We start from the raw sequence: 22,671 nt of genomic DNA on the forward strand, positions 1-22,671 counted from the left end.
CTTTCTGGGGCCATCTTTAATTGGTACCTCTTTTTCTTCTGTATCCTCTCTCTTCCTCTCTGATGGATCCATTCTCTCAACTAGTAACATGCTCACATTTCTCCTATCCTCTCTCCGTGTCTCTGTCTCTCACTCAGATAAATGGACAATAGATAGAGATAGATATCTCACTTGATACTCTGTAGTCACATTTCCTTTTTTTTTCAATTTTTATTTATTTATGATAGTCACACACAGAGAGAGAGGCAGAGACATAGGCAGAGGGAGAAGCAGGATCCATGCACCGGGACCCCGACGTGGGATTCAATCCCGGCTCTTCAGGATCGCGCCCTGGGCCAAAGGCAGGCACTAAACCACTGCGCCACCCAGGGATCCCTGTAGTCACATTTCCTTGAAGACAAATTTAGCATAATATCATTAATGAGGGCCACATTTTATTGGTCTCTAATCTAGTTGTTGCTGGAATCATGAACCTAAAAATGTATTCTTGAGAAGTTATTATTATTCATATTCTACGATTATCTTTTAGAAATTGGTATGTCCAGGGGCACCTGGGTGGCTCAGTTGGTTAAGTATCTGTCTTCGGCTCAGATCATAGAATGTTGGGCTTCCTGCTGAGCAGGGAATCTGCTTGTCTCTCTCTTTGCCCCTCTTCCAGCTCACAAGCTCTCTTATTGTGTCTCTCAAGTAAATAAATAAAATCTTTAAAAAAATTTTTTTTAAATGAGGTTGATATGTCCAATGACAGGATCTCTGTAGTACATATTTGCACAGTCCATAGAGTTTTGGTGTTTGGTGACAGTTTTAAGTACCTAATAACCAAATGCCATATGATGATTATATCTTCCCACCACCATGTTTATATTCAGGCGACTGGCACGTATTTGTTCCCCTAACATTTCCAGATATTGTTTGTCTCCCAAGTAGTTTACATATGAACTTTAATTAGAAATAGAAATATAGTCAATCTACTTGTTGGTGTCTGTATCTTTAATCACTGTTCTTCAAACCTCACCTCCATAAACAAGTACCATTTCCTTCAGTCCACCTACCCTATGGTGTATGGGCTGAGCTAAGTACTCCTCTATGCTTCCTAATAACCTCTCCTTATCACTTACTGCAGTCACCATCTTGAAGTATCAATTCATATCTGTCTGGCCACTTAGAGTGTGAACCTCTTCTCAGTGGCAAACACCATGTTAATTTATTTTGTTAGAAATGCTTAACACAATGACTGGAATAAAGTAGGTAGTATATAAGCATTTATTTAATGAAACAGTGAGTGGTAGTATTAAATATACATTTTTTTTGCAGTATATGCTTTCTACTGTAGCTGTAGGTGGATTAATGCCAACAAACACATTTCAAGCTGTTTTACAGTTTACCCAAACCAGGAAACAGTGCTGTTTATGTTGAAAATTAAATAGCTTAATCATGCAAATTCACATATCTACAAGGCTAGATTTTTTTTAAACCCCAACATGGGGTTTGGACTCATGACCCTGAGGTTAAGAGTCTCACACTCCATGACTGAGCTGGCCAGATGCCCCCACAAGGCTGGATTGTTAACAGAAGTACTGAAATGGCATGGTAGTAATAGGAGGCAGTTGGATTTGCAGCCCATCAGATATCTAATGTTCCAAACACAACAGAGAAGTCCAGTAAGGTGGGGGATTAAGGATGTTGGGTTTAGGATGTAGTTGGTCATCTGCACAACTGAGGAGAGTGGCTCTGGTAGCTAGGAAATACAGAGAAAACTTTATCAACACAAGTGGCTGGAGAAAGGTAGGAGGATGAGAAGCCATGTCTAGAAGGTTCTGTTTTAGAAAATGAAGGACAGCTGGGCTTGTTATGGAAGTCCTATAAACAGGACTTCCTGTTGGATTTGTGTCCCACAACTTGAGACACACTGAGCTAAGACCACATCATTTGATTTACATGCGATAGAGGGCTATAAATCATCACAAACGATATGACAATTTGACTTGGCTTGACATCTGGAATGTGGCATCTGGATTGGAACGAGGTGACTACCTGATGAAAAGATAGATCGCACTAATTGACACCATCAGGTAAAAGATAAATGGATTATTAAGATGTGTTTATATTATGTGTTTATTTACATAACATGATCTAAGTGATCTCATTAGTGAAGCAGAATATAGAATATGCGCTTAAAACTATGATTGGATTATTTTATTGGAAGCCTTATCCTGATTAGTGTTTGTATCCCAAAATATATATCCATCTAATATCATCACATCTATTTAGTGACTAAGCATTACATTAAAATTCAGTTTGCTTCCTTTTTATGTATGCATTTCTGAACACATTGATACTCAGCTTATTTTACTTTCATTAGTTTCTGTGTGCATTTATATAGTTTAAGACCATTGTTTGAATAATTATCTGTATTCTAAGCAACAATAGATGTCATAAGATATAACCAAGTGAATTTTGATTTGAGTGTTTGCAAAGCTAGATATAGTACTAAATATAGAAATAAGTATATTTTAAAATTTGAATCTGTTGGACCAAATAGAATACTATGTAGGGTATCACATCAAGAAAATAGCATTGAACATTTGACTGACAATCTATCCACATACATAGGAAATCCAATAACCCTCACCTGCCAAGCATATAATTCTAGATTAAAGAGACCCCAAGATAATTTCAAATGAATGCTACTAAAACTTTTCCATTTTTAGGAAAACTAAGGAAACTAAAATGTGAATGACAAAATACAGCTAAAAGCAAAGTTATTAGTCTAAGACTTACTATAGTTTCCAAGTAAGTTTATTAGAAGGAGAATAACAAATGGCTGTGAAAAAGAGTGGTTAGATAGATATTTATGATGATGCAAATGAAAGAAAGCAGACAGAAGGTGATTAAATACCAGAAAATAAGGCAGCCCCAGTAGCCCAGTGGTTTAGCACCGCCTTGGGCCAGGGTGTGATCCTGGAGACCAGGGATCAAGTTCCATGTTGGGCTCCCTGCACGGAGCCTACTTCTCCCTCTGCCTGTCTCTCTCTCTCTCTCTCTCTCTCTCTCTCTCTCTGTCATGAATAAATAAATAAAATCTTTTTAAAAATACCAGAAAATACTAAGTTTGTTGAGGAACAAATAGAATAAATTAATATATAATAGAATAAATTAGTATAGCATGAAGCAGAATAGTGGAAAATCATATTGATTACACTGCAAACAACATAGTAGGAAAGAAATAAACCATTGAGGAACCTTGTACAAAATATATTTGTTGTTTTTGGTCTTTTTTTAGTCATGTAATACTATATGCACATAAAATTTATGTTGGCAGTAGCTCAGTATTTGAAACAGATGAAATCAGATGTGTTGTTGGGATTTTGGGGGAAGGGGGTGCCATCCTTTACTGTCTCATCAAAGGATCTCCTGTGAAGCTAATCAAGTCCTGCTGGAGAACTTGTGGGTTCCTCTTTCCTAGAAAAGGAGTTTGGAAACCAAAACTTGACAACAGTCAAACTTAAAAAGGTCATAACAGAAAACATTATGCAAATGTTCATTATATGCATGGATATCTTAAAGTACATGACTTGCTTACACTTTCTTTTTTTTAAGATTTATTTATTTTAGAGAGGCAGAAGAGAGAGGGAGAGAGCACAAGTGCTCACACTGGGGACAGGGGCAGAAGGAGAGAAAGAGAGAGAGAGAGAGAGAGAGAGAGAGAGAGAGAGAGAGAGAGAAACAGCAGACTCCTTGCTGAGTGCAGAGCCAGATACAGGGCTCTATCCCAGGACCCCAAGACCACAACCTGAGCCAAAACCAAGAGTCAGACAGCCAATCGACAGTACCACCAAGGCACCCCATTTGCTTATGTTTTCTTGGAAAACCATTAAAATCTGTGTGTAATTTTAGCACCAAACTGAAAGCCCATATGATAGATTTGAGTTCTGAAGCTCTTCAACTTTTTTCAATAAACTAAAATAACAATTATTTGAACCAGATTATTTAGTGAGTAAAGATTGAAAGTGCGCCCTCAACCTGCATGAAAATTGAGAGAACAAGACAATACAAAAACTTTACAAAGGAGCCAAGTGACTCCTGTTATATGCTAAAGGTATGAACACTTACATGAATACATCCAGAGCCTTGGTGGAATATTCACCAGGTTAGCATCGGAGCCAGCAACTTGATTTATCAGATAAGGTCTCTTAAATTATAGAAATCAATTGAGTTGAAACCCCAGATACCCACATGTCACATCATGGTGTTTCTTGTACTTTCAAGAAAATTGCAGCCAGTCACACTGTCAGACCAAACCTCCCAGGCTGGCCAGTCTACTCAAGTAATCAAATTGTAGTTCCTGCTGGATGGAGCACAGAATTAAAATTGGATGTTCTTCCTTTGTGGAATTTCTTTATAAAATCTACCACTTAACGAATCTTTCTCTGTATAGGATCCTAGTTTTATATATATTATCTTGTTTAATCCTTGGCAAATTATATATTCATAGTTGAAACAAGCAAGGGTAAATAACTTAGCCAAGGTCACCTGGCTAACCAGGAAAAGCACTAAGATTTGAACTGGTTTGCTAAATTTGCAATCTTTTCCCTATATTTTAAAGTCCATTCTATCCTAGTCTTGTCCACTTGACTATAGATACTGGTACCGTGGTTAGGCATTACTTTTTCCAGACATATACAATATCTATTAGAGCATATAGTTTACAAAAGACCGATAACATCCATTTTCTGTTAATTGGTATCTTCTGCTATAATTACATTGGTCAAACCCTATCCCAATTTCAGAGGCATAATAAACAAGACCAGAAGAAACACTGCCAGGTTTTATTAACTTATTTAATTATGCCTCATAATTTCCTAAAAGTCAGATATTGTAGAATATGGACATAAATGTTACTAGGATAATTAATTTTTTTCCAAGAGCCTATTACTGCTTCAAAGCAAAATCTAATTTCTTTGTATCACAACGAACTACTCCTAAGATAAATACCTCTAGATTATCCAGTATTCTAGGTTTCTTAATGAACTTAGCAATTAAAAGTAGTAACCAAAATCAAAAAACATCAACATCTTGTAGAATGAAAGACTTCTTAAAGTAGCTATATAAACCAAGGAGAAATGGGACCTTTAACCATATGTTGTAAACTATAAGAATTTGGAGTTCAAACAGTGGTGCTTTATGCATGAATAGAAAAATGAGTATTTTTAATTCAAGTTTGTATCCCTAGAAAAAAATCACCCAAGTTCCCACTAGGATTCAGTGATGCAGAAAGAGGGATCAAATGAAGCTATGTAAGAATCTCAACAAGAGTTTTTTTTTTTCCCCCTCTTTATATATTTGCCTCATTGTCCTTGCAACAACTGGGAGCACATGAAAGAAAGACAAGGGGAGGCTGTGCACCTGTTTCCTGTAGGTCCTCTTAATGCGGGAGGACTTGGTTCTGTTGGGTTTGGAAATTGCTGTTTTAGCTGTATAGCCCATCTAGAAGCTGCACAGCTGGGCACAATTCCACTCAGCCTTGAGGGCACCCCAATAGTGATTTTCCAGACAGCTTAAGTTGTTTTCAAACGTAATTCAAGAGAATTGTAAGATTGTGAGAAAAAAACTAAAATTGGCAGTGCAAAAAACAAAACCCAAAAAACAAAAAGCCCCACAAAGTAGCAAATTCAGGTAGATTGTTTATCTTCTTTTCGTTTAGTGCTTTTTTATGGGGTTTCCTCTTGTTCTGTTATTTGGAGTATAGTCCTCTGTCTTCTCGTTGTGCTCGACCTTCTGTGTGTGTTCCAGGGAATCAGGCGAACCTTTGCTAATGTTGAGGGAGTTATCCTCTGGATAGTCCTCCCCTGTGCACAGGCTGTGTGCCTGGTGGCTGCCCTGGGCTGGAGGTCCCAGGGCCACCATGCATGGGGTGGCCGCGGAGGGAAGGCTGCAGGGGAGGTGGGCACCGCGGCGCTGGTCCCGGGGGAGGCGGCAGAAGCTGAAGTGGGTGAGTGGGGTGTCCCTGGGGGGGCTCCGGGCAGGGCCTGCCCCAGTGAGGCAGGCGGAGCAGGAGATGCACTGGCCGGTGTCTGGGACTCAGGCCTGTTTCGTCCTGTCCCCAGGGCTGGGGTTGCCCCGTGGGGGGTCACCGTGCTGGGTCCCCTGAGACCGGCTTAGGCCGGGGCCTCTGACTGAGCTCCAGCAGCTTCCCGGCTGCTCAGTGCAGCTCCTGGGCTGGATCGTTTGTATTCTTCTTGCTATTTTGCACTGTGGGTTGCTTTTTCTGTCTGTGCCCGAGGGCATCTGGGGCTAGAGCCAGGGCTGGAGGAGGCAGCAGGCCGGCCGTGGCGCCCGAAACTGTGTTCCCGTCAGCACCAGGCGCTCGCCAGGCGGGTGCAGCGTAAACAGTGGCGCCCGCCAGCCCCGGGCCTGGAGGGCCTCCAGCAGCTCCCCCGCTGCTTGGCAGGGTTCAGGGCCGACGCCTTCCCGTGTCCGGGGCTCCACGAATCTGCTCCGTGTCCCCCGCTCACGCCCGCTGCGGTCACCGTGGGGCGCTGGGCTTCTGGTGCTACTGCCTCCTCTCCCTCCCTCCTGCCCTCCCGACCCCCCCCCCTTCCACCTGTGGTCCCTCCCCACCCTCCCATCCTGCCCTCGGTGGTCCTCCCCTCCTAACCTCCGTGGACCCCAGGACGCTGTGCGCAGGGCTATCCCTTGGAGGGAGGCGATGCTCTGCAGGTAGGTGTGCACCAAGGGGGAGAGGGGACTGCGGGTCTTGCTGCGCCCCATCTTGCACCAGGACTCCAAACTGGCTTCCTGAGAAAGGAAGCCGAGCTCCTTGTTGCCTTCCTCAGTGCAGGGCCTGCAGCATACACCTAAGAAGGCACTAATTGATTACACACTTAATCATAAACTTCACTTTTACTCTTTCCTTATGTTACATTCCTGCTGTTCCAAGGATTCTGAGGTCTGTTTTTTTGTTTGTTTGTTGTTAGGTTCATGGACTGTAGATGTGCAAGTCAACAGTTGCAGAGTGTGCTCATCATTTGAGTGTGCTTTTTTCTTTTTTTCCAGTCTGTTCCCAGTATTCTAGAGGAGTTTTTGCCATTTTCGGACTCTACGATAAGAGGTCGGTGCACACCTTGACCTCGTTCTGCAGCGCCTTACACATCTCGCTCATCACACCGAGCTTCCCCACAGAGGGGGAGAGCCAGTTTGTGCTGCAGCTCAGGCCTTCTTTGCGGGGAGCGCTCCTGAGCCTGCTGGATCACTATGAATGGAACTGCTTTGTCTTCCTGTACGACACGGACAGGGGTAAGTCACAGCTTCATAGCCACATGAGTAAAACTCTGATTTTTCAGCTTGAAATGGCCTTGCATCACTTCTGTGATTTACGGTAATACTTTGAGCCCTAATGTGACTACAATCAGAAAATAGTCATTGTTTATCATTAGTAATTTTATCTTGACTCTGGAGGAAATTTTCCAATTAAACAAGCCTCAAATGCACAAGGTTGTTCATGGGCAAACCATGCTCTCTGTTACTTAGCCCAAACCAAATAATTCTATGAAAATTTCCATGAAGATGTTTCAGGAACAATGGGGAAGTAAATACGTCTTTACCTCAAGTGCAGATGATTTAATGTCTTGGAACATCTTTAAAAAGTAGCAGGTTGATTTTTATGTCTACATCTATACAACTTCTATTTTATTAAAAGAAAGAAAGAAAGAAAGAAAAAGTAGCAGGTTGAACTATGCCATTGACTTCGAAATGTAAAACTTTGAGTACTTGAAGCATATTGCCAATGTGGTACAGGTTTAGGTCCTAAGGCTTCTGCTTGTTGGCAGCTGTTCACTTTTTCTTTACGTATCAGGCTGTGAAGATTTATAAGTGATACTGTGCAACCCATGCAATGGAAAAATAAGGTGAATAATGTTAGATTATTGATAATCCATTCATTTCTATACATATTTGAGATACTTTGACTTTCCAATGTGAGATATAGCTTAAGAAGTTTTTTTTTTTAATTTAGTGACTGAAATCATAGTAACATATTATATTCCAAAATAAAAGCAGGAAACCCCCTGTGGAATTTTGTTTTCAATCTTTTTTTCCTTAAAGAGTATGATTTCTGATAAGTTGGAATACAAGTTGAAGCTGACAACATTTTAAGAATATCCTTGAATAGAATTCTATCTGTAAAATGGTAAAATAATAAACACAACACAGTAAACAAGCAAAATAAATCTTTTGAAGATATGATTACCTTCAAAAGTGCAATGCATAATTTTCTATATTCAGAGATTATATGTCATATAAGATGTCACACCAGTCGTGGTCCTGGTACATTGCTCATATTGTCAATCTTGGTAAATTTCCCTTTCTGTAACATATGCAGATAATTTTTAATATCAGTGTATTTTTACATGGTTGCAGCATGCAATCATTCTCATTTGGAAATACAAGAACCTACCCATATCTCATGATGACATTTTCCAATAGCTAATAATCCAAAACATTCTAGAGAATATAGATTAAAGAAATGATTATTCTGTTCATTTCTAACTTCTGGAAAAATTTTTAAGCAAGAGGACACTGAAAATTGAATCATAATGCAACCTAAAACGACAGTGAGATATCACTCCACACCTGTCAGAATGACCAAAATCCACATCACTGACAACACCAAATGCTGGTGAGGATGTGGAGCAACTGGCACTCTCACTTATTGGTGGGAACACAAAATGGTACAGCCACTTCGGAAGACAGTTTGGCCATTTCTTACAAAACTAAATACATAAGATCCAGCTATCACACTCATTGGTATTTACCCACCAGAGTTGAAAACTTATGTCCACACAAAATACTTGCACACAGATGTTTAAAGCAGCTTTATTCATAATTGCCAAAACTGGGAAGCAACCAAGATGCCCTTCAATAGATGCATGGATAGATAAATTGTGGTTCATCTAGACAGTGGAATATTGTTCAGAGCTAAAAGGAAATGAGCTATCAATGCATTAAAAAACCTGGAGGGACCTTAAGTACACCCTCCTACTAAATGAAATAAGCCAATCTGAAAAGGCTGCATGTTGTATGATTCCAAATCTATGACGTTCTGGAAAAGGCAAAACTATGGTGATAGTAAAAAGATCAGTGTTTGCTAGAGGTTAAGGGGAAGGAGGAATGAATAGATGAAGCACAGAGGATATTTCAGGCAGTGAATCTATTCACTGTGATCCTGTAATGGTAGCATATTGTTACACATTTGCTCAAACACATGGAATGTCCAGAACCAAGGGTGAAAAACCCAGTGTAAACCATGCACGTTAGGTGATAATGATGTGCCAGTGTAGATTCATCAGTTGTAAAATATGAATGTCAAATGCAAAAAAAAATTATACTTCAATAAAATTAACCTAATGTGTTAAAAAATGAATTATAATGTTAAGAAACATATACTGGAATCTGGATGAGATGGTTCCTTATGACATAGCTCTGTTCACCTCTTTGGGCAGATCCTTATTTTATGACATCTTGACCTCACAGAAATATCAGTGGGACCTATCTCTTAGTTTCTTCTGAGTAAATCAGTCTCTGGCAGGAAGAACTTTATAAGCATTCATGTGTTAGCCTCCCCACAAAACAGGGATTAAAAGTGATGCTTTGCTTCTGTGCTAGTTGGTACTTTCCAGGATCCTCACTCTTGTATGGCACGTCAGGTGCTCGAACCCTGAGCCACCTCCCATCACCTCTTTCCAGGGATCTGTCTAGTGTAAACACACGTACTTTGTTATTAAAAGTATATTTGCTTTTCCTGGCTAAATTTCTGCCTCCAGAGACTTACACTTTTCATAGTACAGGCACGGTTTCTTCTAATAATGGCATCTTGTCATCTTTAACTTACTTATTGGCTTGCAGCACAAAGCCTGCTTTTTCCTTATTGTCTCCTTGGAATGTAACTGTCCTGTTTTGTTTTAATTTTTTAAAAATATTTATTTATTTATTTATTTATTTATTTATTTATTTATTTATTTAGAGAGTGCATGAGCAGGAGAAGGGGCAGAGGAAGAGAGTGAGAGGGAGAGAGAGAATCTCAAGCAGACTCCCCACTGAGAGAGACCTTGACTTGGGGCTGAATCTCATGACCCTGAGATCATGACCTGAGTGGAAATAAAGAGTTGGATGCTTAACTGACTGAGCTACCCAGGTGCCCTGTAACTGTCATGTTTTTAACCGGTTGAGGCAAGTCACTCTCTGGAATTTCTTAGTTCTCTCCAATAGTTGCTGCAGGATGAACAGCTAGTCCTCTGTATGCTTTCTGTTATAGTCACCCAACCCATCTTCAGAATTGAATAGTAATTGTGTGAATGAAAAAATAGCATCCAGAATTTGGCTACTTATATTTTGTTATTAAAGTGTGTTTGATATAAAATGTTATAAGACATACTGATTCAACAATTATGTGCATTACTCAGTGCTCACCACGAAAAGTGTCACCATATAATGTTATTACAATGTTGAGCCTACTCCCTGTGCTGTCCTGTTCATCACCGTGGCTGCCTGACCCGGTGTATGGGAGTCCGTGGCAATGTCAAGATGGTTCACCCTACCGTGGCATGATGCTGCTTCCCAGGCTTCATGGTCTTAGTTAAGTACTCACAAAAGACAGTAATAGTTTCTTCTCCCTTTAAAACTGTTGTGCTCATCTTAAAAGTTTAGGATCACAAGACCAATTTATTTCCTCTTAGACACTGGACTTAAGATTATGTATCATTATCACCAGTGGAGGAATGAATGTCAACTGTGAACATGATTAATTTCTGTCATAAACGTAGTTGGCTAAGAGTCATCCATATTTTCACAACATGCAGAGGAAAGGAGCATGTATCAACATTGAGCATAAGGATTTTTTAAAATATACAAAACCAAGTATAAAGAAATAAGAAGGTTTAGTATATTTTGGTACTTTTCTCTGATCCTCTGATATCATAAGCTGTTTAAACATTTTTCATGTTATAACTAACTGCCTCAATATGATCCTGAATTTCTCCACAAACTTGAGAGGAACATCGCTTTCTGGTGCATCAGAAATCATTACTTTGGAATCTGTTATTTCATTGATCCACTCAGTGACTTCTGAAATCTCAATCCCTGAAGTGAAATAATGATCTCATAAAATGCCAGAGCTTCACTCTGTCTTCATGTTGACTCACAGCCCATAGAAGGGAATGATTCTTTATTCCCTGTGGTGTGAGATCCAGTCCTGCTCTACTATGCAGAGCTGTGTGGACCTACCTGTATCTTTGTCCACATCTGTGAGCAAGACAGAAATAGACACAGACAGAAAAGGAGGAAATTTGAACTGCATTCTTTAAGGCCCCTTCATCCTATCTTTAAGGTTTCTTTATATTTTATATTCCAAATTGTCTGTTCCTTCCCTGGAAATGGTGGGCAGAAAGAGAAGGAGAATAAATAGCATTAGCAACCCCCTGTCAGGTGACTCCCTGCTGCTTTTCGCTTGACTGCCTCTCAAATTAAATTATTCATTTAATTTATCCATTTATCATTCAATAAAAATGTATCATTCAGTCTGTCTGTATCAGGCACTTTGATGGGTGTTAAGGATATAAGTACGTTAACTTATTTGCTATGGCTTCATTAGGAAACAGGACCTAAGATTCACATGACAGCCCGGAGCTTGCCTTTGATACATAGCTTGATATTTTTACAATTATAATTTGGAACAAACTGAGGATCACTGGGTGGTTCAGTGGTTTGGTGCCTGCCTTGGTCCCAGGGCGTGATCCTGGAGTCCTGGGATCGAGTCCTGCATTGGGCTCCCTGCATGGAGCCTCCTTTTCCCTCTGCCTGTGTCTCTGCCTCTCTCTCTCTCTCTCTCTCTCTCTCTGTGTGTGTGTGTGTGTGTGTGTGTGTGTGTCTCATGAACAGATAAATAAAGTCTTAAAAAAATAATGATAATAATTTGGAACAAATCTTCGGTCAGATTTTTGAGTTGATACATTTAAGGCTATTAAGTGCCTGAAATGTGGCTTATGAATCTGAGGATCTGAATTTTAAATTTAAACTTTAATTGGTTATTTTAAATAGCTGCATTTGCCTAATGGCTATGCTATGGGACAACACAGTGTGTCTAAACAACGAGCTTGTTGGGAATAACAGATTGTACTCTAGGTGAAACGTTTAAATCTTTTCTCAAACTCATGTAGGAAAAGAACTTTTAAAGAACACCCTATACAGATCCTTTTTATAATCACTTTCACAATGCATTGTGTATACATTTACATATCTTTCTTCCCCTGGAAAGAGGTCTTTCACCAGTAATTATTATATCTTACTACACTTCTACCTTTTGTGTATAGTGTGGTAACCCCTGATAAGTATGCTATAAACATGAAATGGATTAATGAATTAATCAAGTGAAGTCCTTGACAATTGGTATCAAATAATTTTAGTGCTCTAATAACTAATCATGTAATTCATATTTTACTAATGACACCATATTTTGTTTTGTTTTTGATAATACCATATTTTAAAGTCCCAGGTCATAGACTAGTCGAAATGAAAAAATTCTTCTATAGGGGTGGTCCTTGAATTAAATGCAGTTTTCTTACAATGAAAAAAATCTGGAGAAGCCTGAAAAATCACATTACCTCTTTCTCTTCCTGCCCTCAGAACCTAGTGTGTATAGGCAACATGATCCCAAGGAACTGGGAGCCTTAACCTTCCATCACTCATTACCGGTTACGGACTGTGGTAAACTCTCAGCCATCAGTAATGTAGAGGGATGACTGAGCAGATGCCTCCAAGGAATATAGCCTAAGGGCTATATTTATTTTTTATTTTTTAAAAAAGTTGCTTATCTGTAGCTCTGGGAGGAAGATCTTTCTTTTCAAGCTCTGACTGAACACATTATATTGCCTCAAGATAATGTATATTGTCTCTAAGAACTGTTCCTTCTATTATAAAAAATGCAGCAAGTATGTCTGTAATGACGATGCACAATCAAGGTTAAAGTCCTTGCAGTGCAAAACTTCTGCCAGATGTAAGGTTCACTCAAGGGATGTGTGTTATAGTGTGTTATAGTTCATAACCACATTATAACACGTGATAGTGGGCAGCCCGGATGGCTCAGCGGTTTAGCGCCACCTTCACCCCAGGGCTTGATCCTGGAGACCTGGGATCGAGTCCCACATCAGGCTCCTTGCATGGAGCCTGCTTCTCCCTCTGCCTGTGCCTCTGCCTCTGTCTCTCTCTCTCTCTCTCTCTCTCTCTCTCTTCTCTGTTGTCTGTCATGAATAAATAAATAAAATCTAAAAAAAAAAACTAATATGAAATAGCATGGGATAGTAGGGCCATGGAAAGCAGAATGTTACTATTTCATACAATGGAAAGCAGTCCTCTGATGTAAATTGGTTATAGTTGAGGCTATGGCAGCACTGCCAATCTCATACCTGTCCAAACAGAGATAGTTCCAGCATTATTTTGATCCTGTAACCCAGATGTTGTCTGTGGAGGACAGTGGAGCACGATGTAAAGTGACCGGGAAGCAGATCCCAGCTGTACCACCGATGACATGTTTGACCTTGCAGAGGTTTCCTAAAATGGCTAGATGTCTGTGACCTACCAGATCACTGAGTTGTGTTTGAAGTGCTCACACAGTTCCTGGCATATGGCAAACTGTATATGTTACAGCTATTACCCAGCTGTCATATTACTCATTATTGACGGCATTATTAATGTACTAAAACCATAACAATTTTTTTCTTAAACTCCAATAGATATTTATCATTTTAATATTATGAATCACAAATCAAATATATTTGCTTAATATTTTATATTAGGAGACATACACCTTTTTAATACAGGAACATGTCTGAGTGTAAATGCTAAATTGATGAAGAAACAAAACAAACAAGAATAAATTTGTGATTTCTTGTAGTTCATTTCCTTCTAGACTTCCCTTCCTCTAATTTATCTTAAAATGCTAGCATTCCTCCTCAGTTCTGTACTCAGACATCTTGCCTCTGTTAACTTGAATCCGAAGCTGCATATGTTCCAGTCCGTAACCGGTAATGAGTGATGTTCCTGATTAGAATGATCTCATGACTTGCATGATACTTCATGTAATGTCCAAATTCCTTAAATGATGCTCTGCAACCCACCTCTTGATTACCGCTCCCAGCTCGTTAGGTATTCCACTTCTGCTGAACCACCAAACTCCAGTGAAAATGGCCTTTTCAAGATTTTTGAGCACACTGGATGCTTTCACCTGCCTTGACAGCTCTGCACCTGCCATTCCCTCAACCTCAAACATTTGGTGCACATCTCTGTTTCCTGCTTTAACTCTTACAACCCATTCTTCAGGTCTGGGCATAATGTCTTTCAAGAAGTCTTTTTCCACATATCTGCCCCCGAGTGATAAACCCCTTCCATGTGCCCCCTTGCACTGTATGTTTCCTGCATTAAACATAGTATTCTATTTGTTTAATTCTGTGCCTTTGTCACCAGACTCCTTATGGTCTGTAATAGCAGGGACTTGTCTTGTTCTCTGGGATTCCCTGAACAAGGACTAAACCTGCCATTTAGTCACATTAAATAAATATGAATGGAAGAATCTTAGGGTCTCATCTTCACTGTATTTAGATAGATCTCAGTCCTCACCCATGAACAAGAATCATTTTCATAGTGACCATTGGATGTTCCATTGTATCTAAAAATCTCAGTGCCCAAGAGTGAATCTATCACCTGCTCCCTTAAACTTGCTCCTTTTCATACATTTCTATCCTTGCATGCTAGAAAAGGAAGAGACCTCACTCCTTTTTCTCCCTCACGCAGTCATAGCCAATCAGTCATCAATTTTGCCAAATGTATGCCTCATAGAAATTTGCCAGAAGCAACCCCTCCTCCATGTAAGTGTGTGGAAGGCAGACTTGAGAATGGTACTGGAGCCTCTGCTCAGAAAAAATCTTCATTCACCTGCATCAACAAGCTTTCTTCCTTGGCTTCAAAGGAAGCCTCAAAAATCCATCTTCCACGTACTTCCCAGGGTTATCTCACATATGTCACTTCTGTGCCTTAACAATACAGAAATTGTACATTTTAACTACCAAATACTTGTCAGGAAGACTTCACTATGTATTTGGAAAGAAATTTCAGAAGATACCTATGTGATGTCATATTTATAAGGAAAATACCGTGGAAGCTGATTTCTTTTCTTTTTTTTTAAATCTATTCATGAGAGACACAGAGAGATAGAGAGGCAGAGGGAGAAGCAGGCTTCCCGCAAGGAGCCTGATGTGAGACTCGATCCCAGATCCCAGGATCATGCCCTGAGTCGCTAAGCCACTCAGGCGTCTCTGGAAGCTGATTTCTATCTTGGGTTGTATATCAATAGGAAGAATTTCGGCTTCAAATTATAACAAAAAGAAAATAACATAAGTATGAATATATGTGTATTATGAAGTACACATAACATGGAGCTGCTATAAATACCTGCTGTGAAAGCTTCATTATCTTCCTGCAGTCAGACTTCTATTGTTGCTACGTCATCCTCAACATTTGGCTTCACTTCAGGGTCCGTGGTGGCTACTAAAGCTCCAGTCAACTGGAAGATGTGGAGGGGAAATAAAACCACACCACCTCCCTTTACCGTACATGCCATTTTGCACACATAATTACATGTGATTAAGCATGCAATTTTGCGACAAGGTTATGTTGGCTTTCTGTAAATATGCCACAGAATATTACATTTTTTCCTGTTTTCTGAATGATTCTATATAATGGTAAAATTAGCTTGTTCTCAAAAGTTTGATAAAACATGACTTAAAATATTCAAGCATGAGGTTTGAAGAACTTTTCTAAAACATGCTTCAATTTTTTTCATGATTCAGAAGCCTATTCAGATTTTTCATTTATCCTTGTGTCACATTTGTTCAGATATATAACATGCATTGATACAAGAAACCTTAATGGATTCTAGCAGGAAATGTATTCTCTGTGATACCAACTCTTTGAAACTTTTTAGAACTTTCTTCCTGTTCCAGTACACGTTCAATTTTAATAATATTTCATGTAGTCTTAGCAAGACTACTTACTTTCTTTTTCTTTTAGGGGAATGGGGACCCTGCAACATTCTAAATAATCATTATATGTTGTTGTTTGAATCTTCTCTGTCTTTACTAAATTTCTGATCGCTTGACCTAATTGAGAGACGGAAATTAGGGAAATCTCCTACTTTAGTCATAGATCTATCAATTTCTTATCGTACTTCTCCAGTTTTGCTTTATATGTGATACATTTCCATATAAAATTCTTTAAAATTTTTAGTGTTTTCCTCATAAACTGAAACTATTTATACTACATAGTAAACCTTGCTCTCCTTAACGATGCTTTCTGTCTTGAGATCTATTTTTTCAACATTCATATAGCTATCCAAGCTTTCTTCTGGCTCATATTTGTCAAGTATATCTTTTGCTATCTTTTTATTTTCAACTTTCCTGCACCCTTACATTTTTGGCATATCTTTTTGGGAGCATAATTGTCATTACACATGGAGTAATTTTCCGTGTGTGTTTCATATTTAATCTTCCCCAAACCCAAAAGGTAGGTAGAATTATTATCCTATTTTATTCCTGAGAAAATTAAGACTTAGAGAATTTAATTAATTTACCCAGAGTCATCTGGCAACCAGTAACAGAGCTAGGACCCAACTACTTCTGTTGGTCAACAAACTCTTGCCTTTAGCCACTGTGTTCTACTACATGCCAGGAAAAGTTTACATTACATTCACTGTGGGGGAGGATGATCTCTACTCAGGGTCAGTAAACTCTTTTTGTAAAGAGCCAGGTAGGAGATACTTTAGGCTTTGCAGACCATATGGTGTCTGTCACAACCACTCAACTCTGGTGTGGTAGTGAAAAACAGCCATTGATAATACATAAGGGAAGGACCATGCCTGAATTCTATTAAAACTCTGTGTATGGACACTGAAATTTGAATTTCACATCATTTTCATGTGTCACAAAATCCTATTTTTATTTCCCTCTCTCCTTCCAAACATTTAGAGATGTAAAAACCATTCATACCTTACAAGCTATACAAAGGCAGATGGTTGGCCAGATTGGGCCTGTGGGCTGTAGTTTGCAATATGTGTACAGATTGATATATTTTTTAAGTACAATTTTTAAACATTGTACTGTTGTTTAATAGAGTTAACCAGGCTTAAGTTGAAAATTCATTAATGTGTTAGGAGCAGTTCTCCAATTATATGGGTAAAATGGAGTGTTACTACAGACATGTAAGCCAGCACTGCTTCCCAAGATGGCCTTCACTCACAGTCATTTGGGAAATATTATAAAGTATATAGGACATGAACCACATTTGCTTTGATAAATTTTTGTTTAAAATCAAATTAATGCTTTTTCTGGCAATTATTTTCTATGTCTCTAAGTGGTTAACAACTAGAATGACCTGATCTATCACTACATTAGTCAAATCTCCACCCTGTATTATACTAGTTTGTTTTTGGAAATATGTGTGTGCCACAGATATTTTTGTTTGCTCTGAGCATTTTTTTATATCATAGCTCTACCTGTATGTTGCATGCTAATAGATTGTAGAATAGAAAAACAAATTGGCCTAAAGAGAAGTTTTTGAGATTACTGTCTCAGGACCAGTTGTTGAAACAAATTTAAGGACCAAGTTCCATCATGTGGTATAGGCAAGGGATAGAAGTACAAAATAAAAGTAGAACATGGGTAAATGTCAGGTTCAAAGTGACAGAAGATTCTAATACTCTTTGGGGGTTAACAGAAAGAGTGTGAAGAAATAGGATTTCTTAGAAGAAATAAGAGTGAGATGGAACTGGAGGGTATTATGCTGAGTGAAGTAAGTCAATCGGAGAAGGACAAACATTATATGTTCTCATTCATTTGGGGAATATAAATAATAGTGAAAGGGAATATAAGGGAAGGAAGAAGAAATGTGTGGGAAATATCAGAAAGGGAGATAGAACATAAAGACTCCTAACTCTGGGAAACGAACTAGGGGTGGTGGAAGGGGAGGAGGGCGGGGGGTGGGGGTGAATGGGTGACAGGCACTGAGGGGGGCACTTGACGGGATGAGCACTGGGTGTTATTCTGTATGTTGGTAAATTGAACACCAATAAAAAAATAAATTTATTAATAAAAAAAAGAAAAAGAAAACAACCTGGAATAGAGGTCAGAGAACTATAGCCAGTGGACTACCTGCTTTTGTAAAATAAATTTTGTTGGAAAACAAAAAACAGCAACAACAAAAAAAAGAGTGAGAGAAGAGAGCACTCTCAGTACAGCAGGCAGCACAATCCAAGGCTTGAGGGTGAAGAGTCCATGAAGTTTTGCAGATGCTGTGAAGTATGATTGATCTGATCCAAACCTTTGTCACAAGGCATTTAAAGGGAGGTGGAAAAAGAGGCCAGCAATTTCACGAGTTCACTAGGGATACACGTTGACTTCGTGCCACCATGTATTTACTTAAACTACCGTCCAAACCTCCTAAGAGAGATTGGAACATAACTAGAATAATTAGCCCATGGCAGACAGGATAAGATCTACTGAACAAATAAAATAACACTAGAAGATGTTAGTATCTAGACACAGTAGTTACCATTCTAGAAGAGATTACACTCTTACGGTTTCCCAGAGTTTAAGGGTTTTATTCTGTTTTGTTAGATGCCTGATTAAGATCATAATGAATATGTATTCTTCCTGTATACGGGAAAACAGCATAAACGCTCATCTTTATAACAGCCTGTAGCTTTAATTTGGAAAGTGGGGAAAACAATTTTGTGAGAGATATTGCTCTGTGGGTTGTTTACATTTTTTCCAACCTTTACTCTGCCCCAATAGATTCCATGTCGTGGGTATTTTAGGTGAGTGCACAATACTCTCACTTCAGTGGCTATCTGTTAGTTCTTTTCTTGTGAATTTTAGAAAAAAAAATATTTAAGTTATTTAAGAGGTATGATTCTTCTACTTGTAAAATATATATATTTTTAAGTAGGCTCCATGCCCAGAGTGGAGACCAGGGGAAGGCTTGAATTCATGATCTTGAGATGAAGACCTGAGCTGAGATCAAGAGTTAGATGCTTACCCAACTGAGCCACTCAGGCACCCCTACTTGTAACATATCTTAAAATGCTCCCAAACACAACCTTAAAAGGCTAATTCAGAAATAGAGTATGAAATTAAAACTAACATTTTGTCACTGATATATTCTAATGAGATTATTTTTCTGTAGTCTCATGTTAAACTTAATTTATATTAAATTCTGTGTACATGTTTTACCTGAAATGTGTTAGTTGAAGCATTTCAAATACTTCATTTTATAAATTTTATATTATCTATGTTACACCATCTGTTTTCACTCGAATAATTAGAAAATAAATGATATATAGAATTAGCATCCAGATGCCCATTAAGTTTAAAAATATTGATTTAGATAGGAACTGTAGGTTGTGTTTTAAGGAGTTAGCATATTTTAAACAGTCAAAATGGCTGCTCAACTGCAATAATAGTTTGAGAGTGAGTCATGTCCTTCTATATTAAGTGTATATTGTCTTCACATTACTGTAGTTGGGAAAGGCAGGTTGTTTTTAAAGAACAGGGGATAAAAGACTTAAAGGGAATTCATAGCTCCTGAAGGAGCAGTCTTCTTAGTAGCACCTGGACTACAAATTATTGTGGGTTTTTTGTTTTTTGTTTTTTTTGTCTAAAAACATGAGAACAAGGTTTCTTCATACTAGATCCAAGAGACTATTAAAGACATGCAATTGTCAGAACAAAGCCAATACTACCCATTGGGCCAGGTGTTACTAGACCGAAGAGTTCAGCCCCAAGGAGTATGTGGCCAGTGATGCCATCAGCCCTCTGTCTATGCAGAGTCTAGGTATGCCCTTGGAGGGAGAAGGCCATTAAAACTGCACAACCCCCCCACCCCCCAAAAAAAACTGCACAACCCTGAAAAGTGGGTTCAAAGAGCATCCCATGTTGGAAAAGGCCATGATGCAGCTGAATGCAGTACAGACAAACACAGGGCACAGAGTAGAACAGATCATGGAACAGTCAAAATTTTTCTGATCCAACATCGAATAGTATTCCTGATCAGCACTGTAATTCTGTACACAGATGTTTAAATCAAAAAGCATAATTTAAAATAAAATAACAATAATAGAACTGTATCAACAACAATAGGAAGAGTTAAGATGCTGATAGTTAATGTAAATGAGACAAACAGGAATGAGTTGAAAGAAGTGCTGGGACAAGCATATTGCTAAACAAATGACTGATAAGGATGTGAGCTGCTTCATGGAAACCGGTGTCAAATGGATGGTGCTGAAGAACGTAGACAGGACCCAGTCTGAAGATATTGCCTTTGGGCATATCCTAATAAATAGGATTTACCAGTTACCACAGATCATCATGGGTTGGAAGCTTTTCATTTCTAACTTGTAGAACAAGAGTCAGCAAAGTACAGCTGGTGGGCCAAATCTGGCGGACAGCCTTTTATTGCAAGTAAACACAGCCACACGCACTCATTATGTATCCTCTGTGGCTGCTTTCACCCTGCAGTGGCAGAGTTGGATGATTGCCACAGAGACTGTGTGGCCTGCAAAGCCTAAAATATTTACCACCTGACCCTTTACAGAAGCTTGCCAACCCCTGACTTAGAACTTCATTGAAAATTGATTACTTCACAGGATTGTCTTACATAAAGTAGGTATTTAAGTTTGTTTGTTCTATGTATGCTTTCATTGCTACATAAATTAAATTTGCAGAATACAAAAATATCTCTTAAAAAGTATTCATAAACTCAGTAAACATTTGTCAAGTTAATTTCAGGATCTGTGCAAGAATGTGAATATAAATACCATGGAAATAGTATCATAAATCCATCTCATGGACATAGATGCTTTCTGATGATATATTATGTTCCTGAACTAACCAAGTCTTAGTTTTCATATCTTTTGCAATAATGATGAAATGTCTCTTTCAGTTACTGAATAAATAGAACTAAAGCCTTTGTTTATTTCCCTCTCTTGAAGATACCCTAGAATCATAGGCCTGATCAAAGCTTCTAATGTAAAGTATCAAAATAAGGATTATGCTAAATGCCAATCGTTCGTTTGCCTTTATGCATAGATATGCCTATGGAAAAACAAAACAAAACTATATCCCAAGCATTTAGAAGTTTTTAATTTTTATATGTATGCATATATTAATATTAATAGAGGGTCTACTGTTCATATATACATATGCATATAAAAATAGTAAATATATATATTTATACATGTGGTAATTGAAGTAAAACTACATGGGTTTTCATTTATATCATATTTAGTTTTTTGTTTGTTTTTTAATTTTTATTTATTTATGATAGTCACACAGAGAGAGAGAGGCAGAGACACAGGCAGAGAGAGAAGCAGGCTCCATGCACCGGGAGCCCGACGTGGGATTCGATCCCCGGTCTCCAGGATCGCACCCTGGGCCAAAGGCAGGCGCCAAACCACTGCGCCACCCAGGGATCCCTAGTTTTTTGTTTGTTTTAATCCCACCTTATGATTTATGTTAACCAGGTAAAGGATAAGGACTTTGGAAATTAATCTTGGAACCATTGCAATTTAGCAACAGCACTTTTGAGTTTAGACTTATTTCCAAAATCCTAGTTACGTCTGTGTATATGGCTTGTTTGATAACTTGCATACTTACTAACTCAAAAAGTAGATGAAAGGCAGAGACACTGTCATCTCTAAGCTGAATTGTTACCATAGCTTCCTTTTTTAATATTAAATACTTAATATGTAAATATTAAACAACATACTACTGCACAAGCAGTGGACTAAATAAGAAATCAAATGGCAAATCAAAATATGTCTCACAGCAAAAGAAAACAATATTCCAAAACCTCTGGGATGCAGCAAAAGCAGATGTTAGAATGAAATTTATGCTATAAATGCTTGTGTTAAGAAAAAAACTTTCAAATAAACATTACACCACAAGGAACTAGAGAAAGAGGAAGCTTAGCTGAAATTTAGTAGAGGGAGGAAATAACAAAAGAAAGTCATATAAATAAAATAGAGACCAGAATAAACAATAACATACTATTGAAAGTAATGACCAGTTTTTCAAAAAAATAAACAAAACTGGCAGTAACTACCAAAAATCAGAAAGATGCCTGAAAGCCAAAATGAGAAATGAAAGAGAAAACAATACAAAAGATAACCACAGAAATACATAGTGTGATAACAGATTGCTATAAACAATTATATATATTAATAATTTGGATAACTTAGAAAAAAAACAGTTCCTAAAAAATTCACACATTAGCATGATTTCTTTATTTATTTTAAAGATTTTATTTATTCATTCATGAGAGACAGAGAGAGAGGCAGAGACACAGGCAGAGGGAGAAGCAGGCTCCATGCAGGGGAGTCCGATGCAGGACTCAATCCCTGGACTCCAGGATCACGCCCTGGGCCGAAGGCAGGCAATAAACCGCTGAGCCACCCAGGGATCCCCTCATTACCATATTTAATCATGAACTGTGAATCCAAGAAATAGGAAATCTTCTTAGACCAACATCAAGAATGAAAGGTGAATTAGGAATCGGAAATCCCCCAGCACAGAA

At 38.5% G+C, this 22,671-nt stretch overlaps 1 protein-coding gene across 6 annotated transcripts in view; it reads left to right on the top strand.

Annotated features, from left to right (window-relative positions):
* Positions 1-22,671, top strand: part of GRIA4 (glutamate ionotropic receptor AMPA type subunit 4) — a 366,663-nt gene that overhangs the window by 128,401 nt on the left and 215,591 nt on the right. For all 6 annotated transcript variants that reach the window (XM_055306749.1, XM_055306748.1, XM_055306750.1 and 3 more), the window contains exon 4: positions 7,057-7,296. In XM_055306749.1, coding sequence (XP_055162724.1) covers positions 7,057-7,296 — 240 coding nt within the window. The remainder of the gene's footprint in view (positions 1-7,056; positions 7,297-22,671) is intronic.

This window comes from Nyctereutes procyonoides, unplaced genomic scaffold, assembly GCF_905146905.1.
Source record: "Nyctereutes procyonoides isolate TBG_1078 unplaced genomic scaffold, NYPRO_anot_genome, whole genome shotgun sequence".
NCBI lineage: Eukaryota > Metazoa > Chordata > Mammalia > Carnivora > Canidae > Nyctereutes > Nyctereutes procyonoides.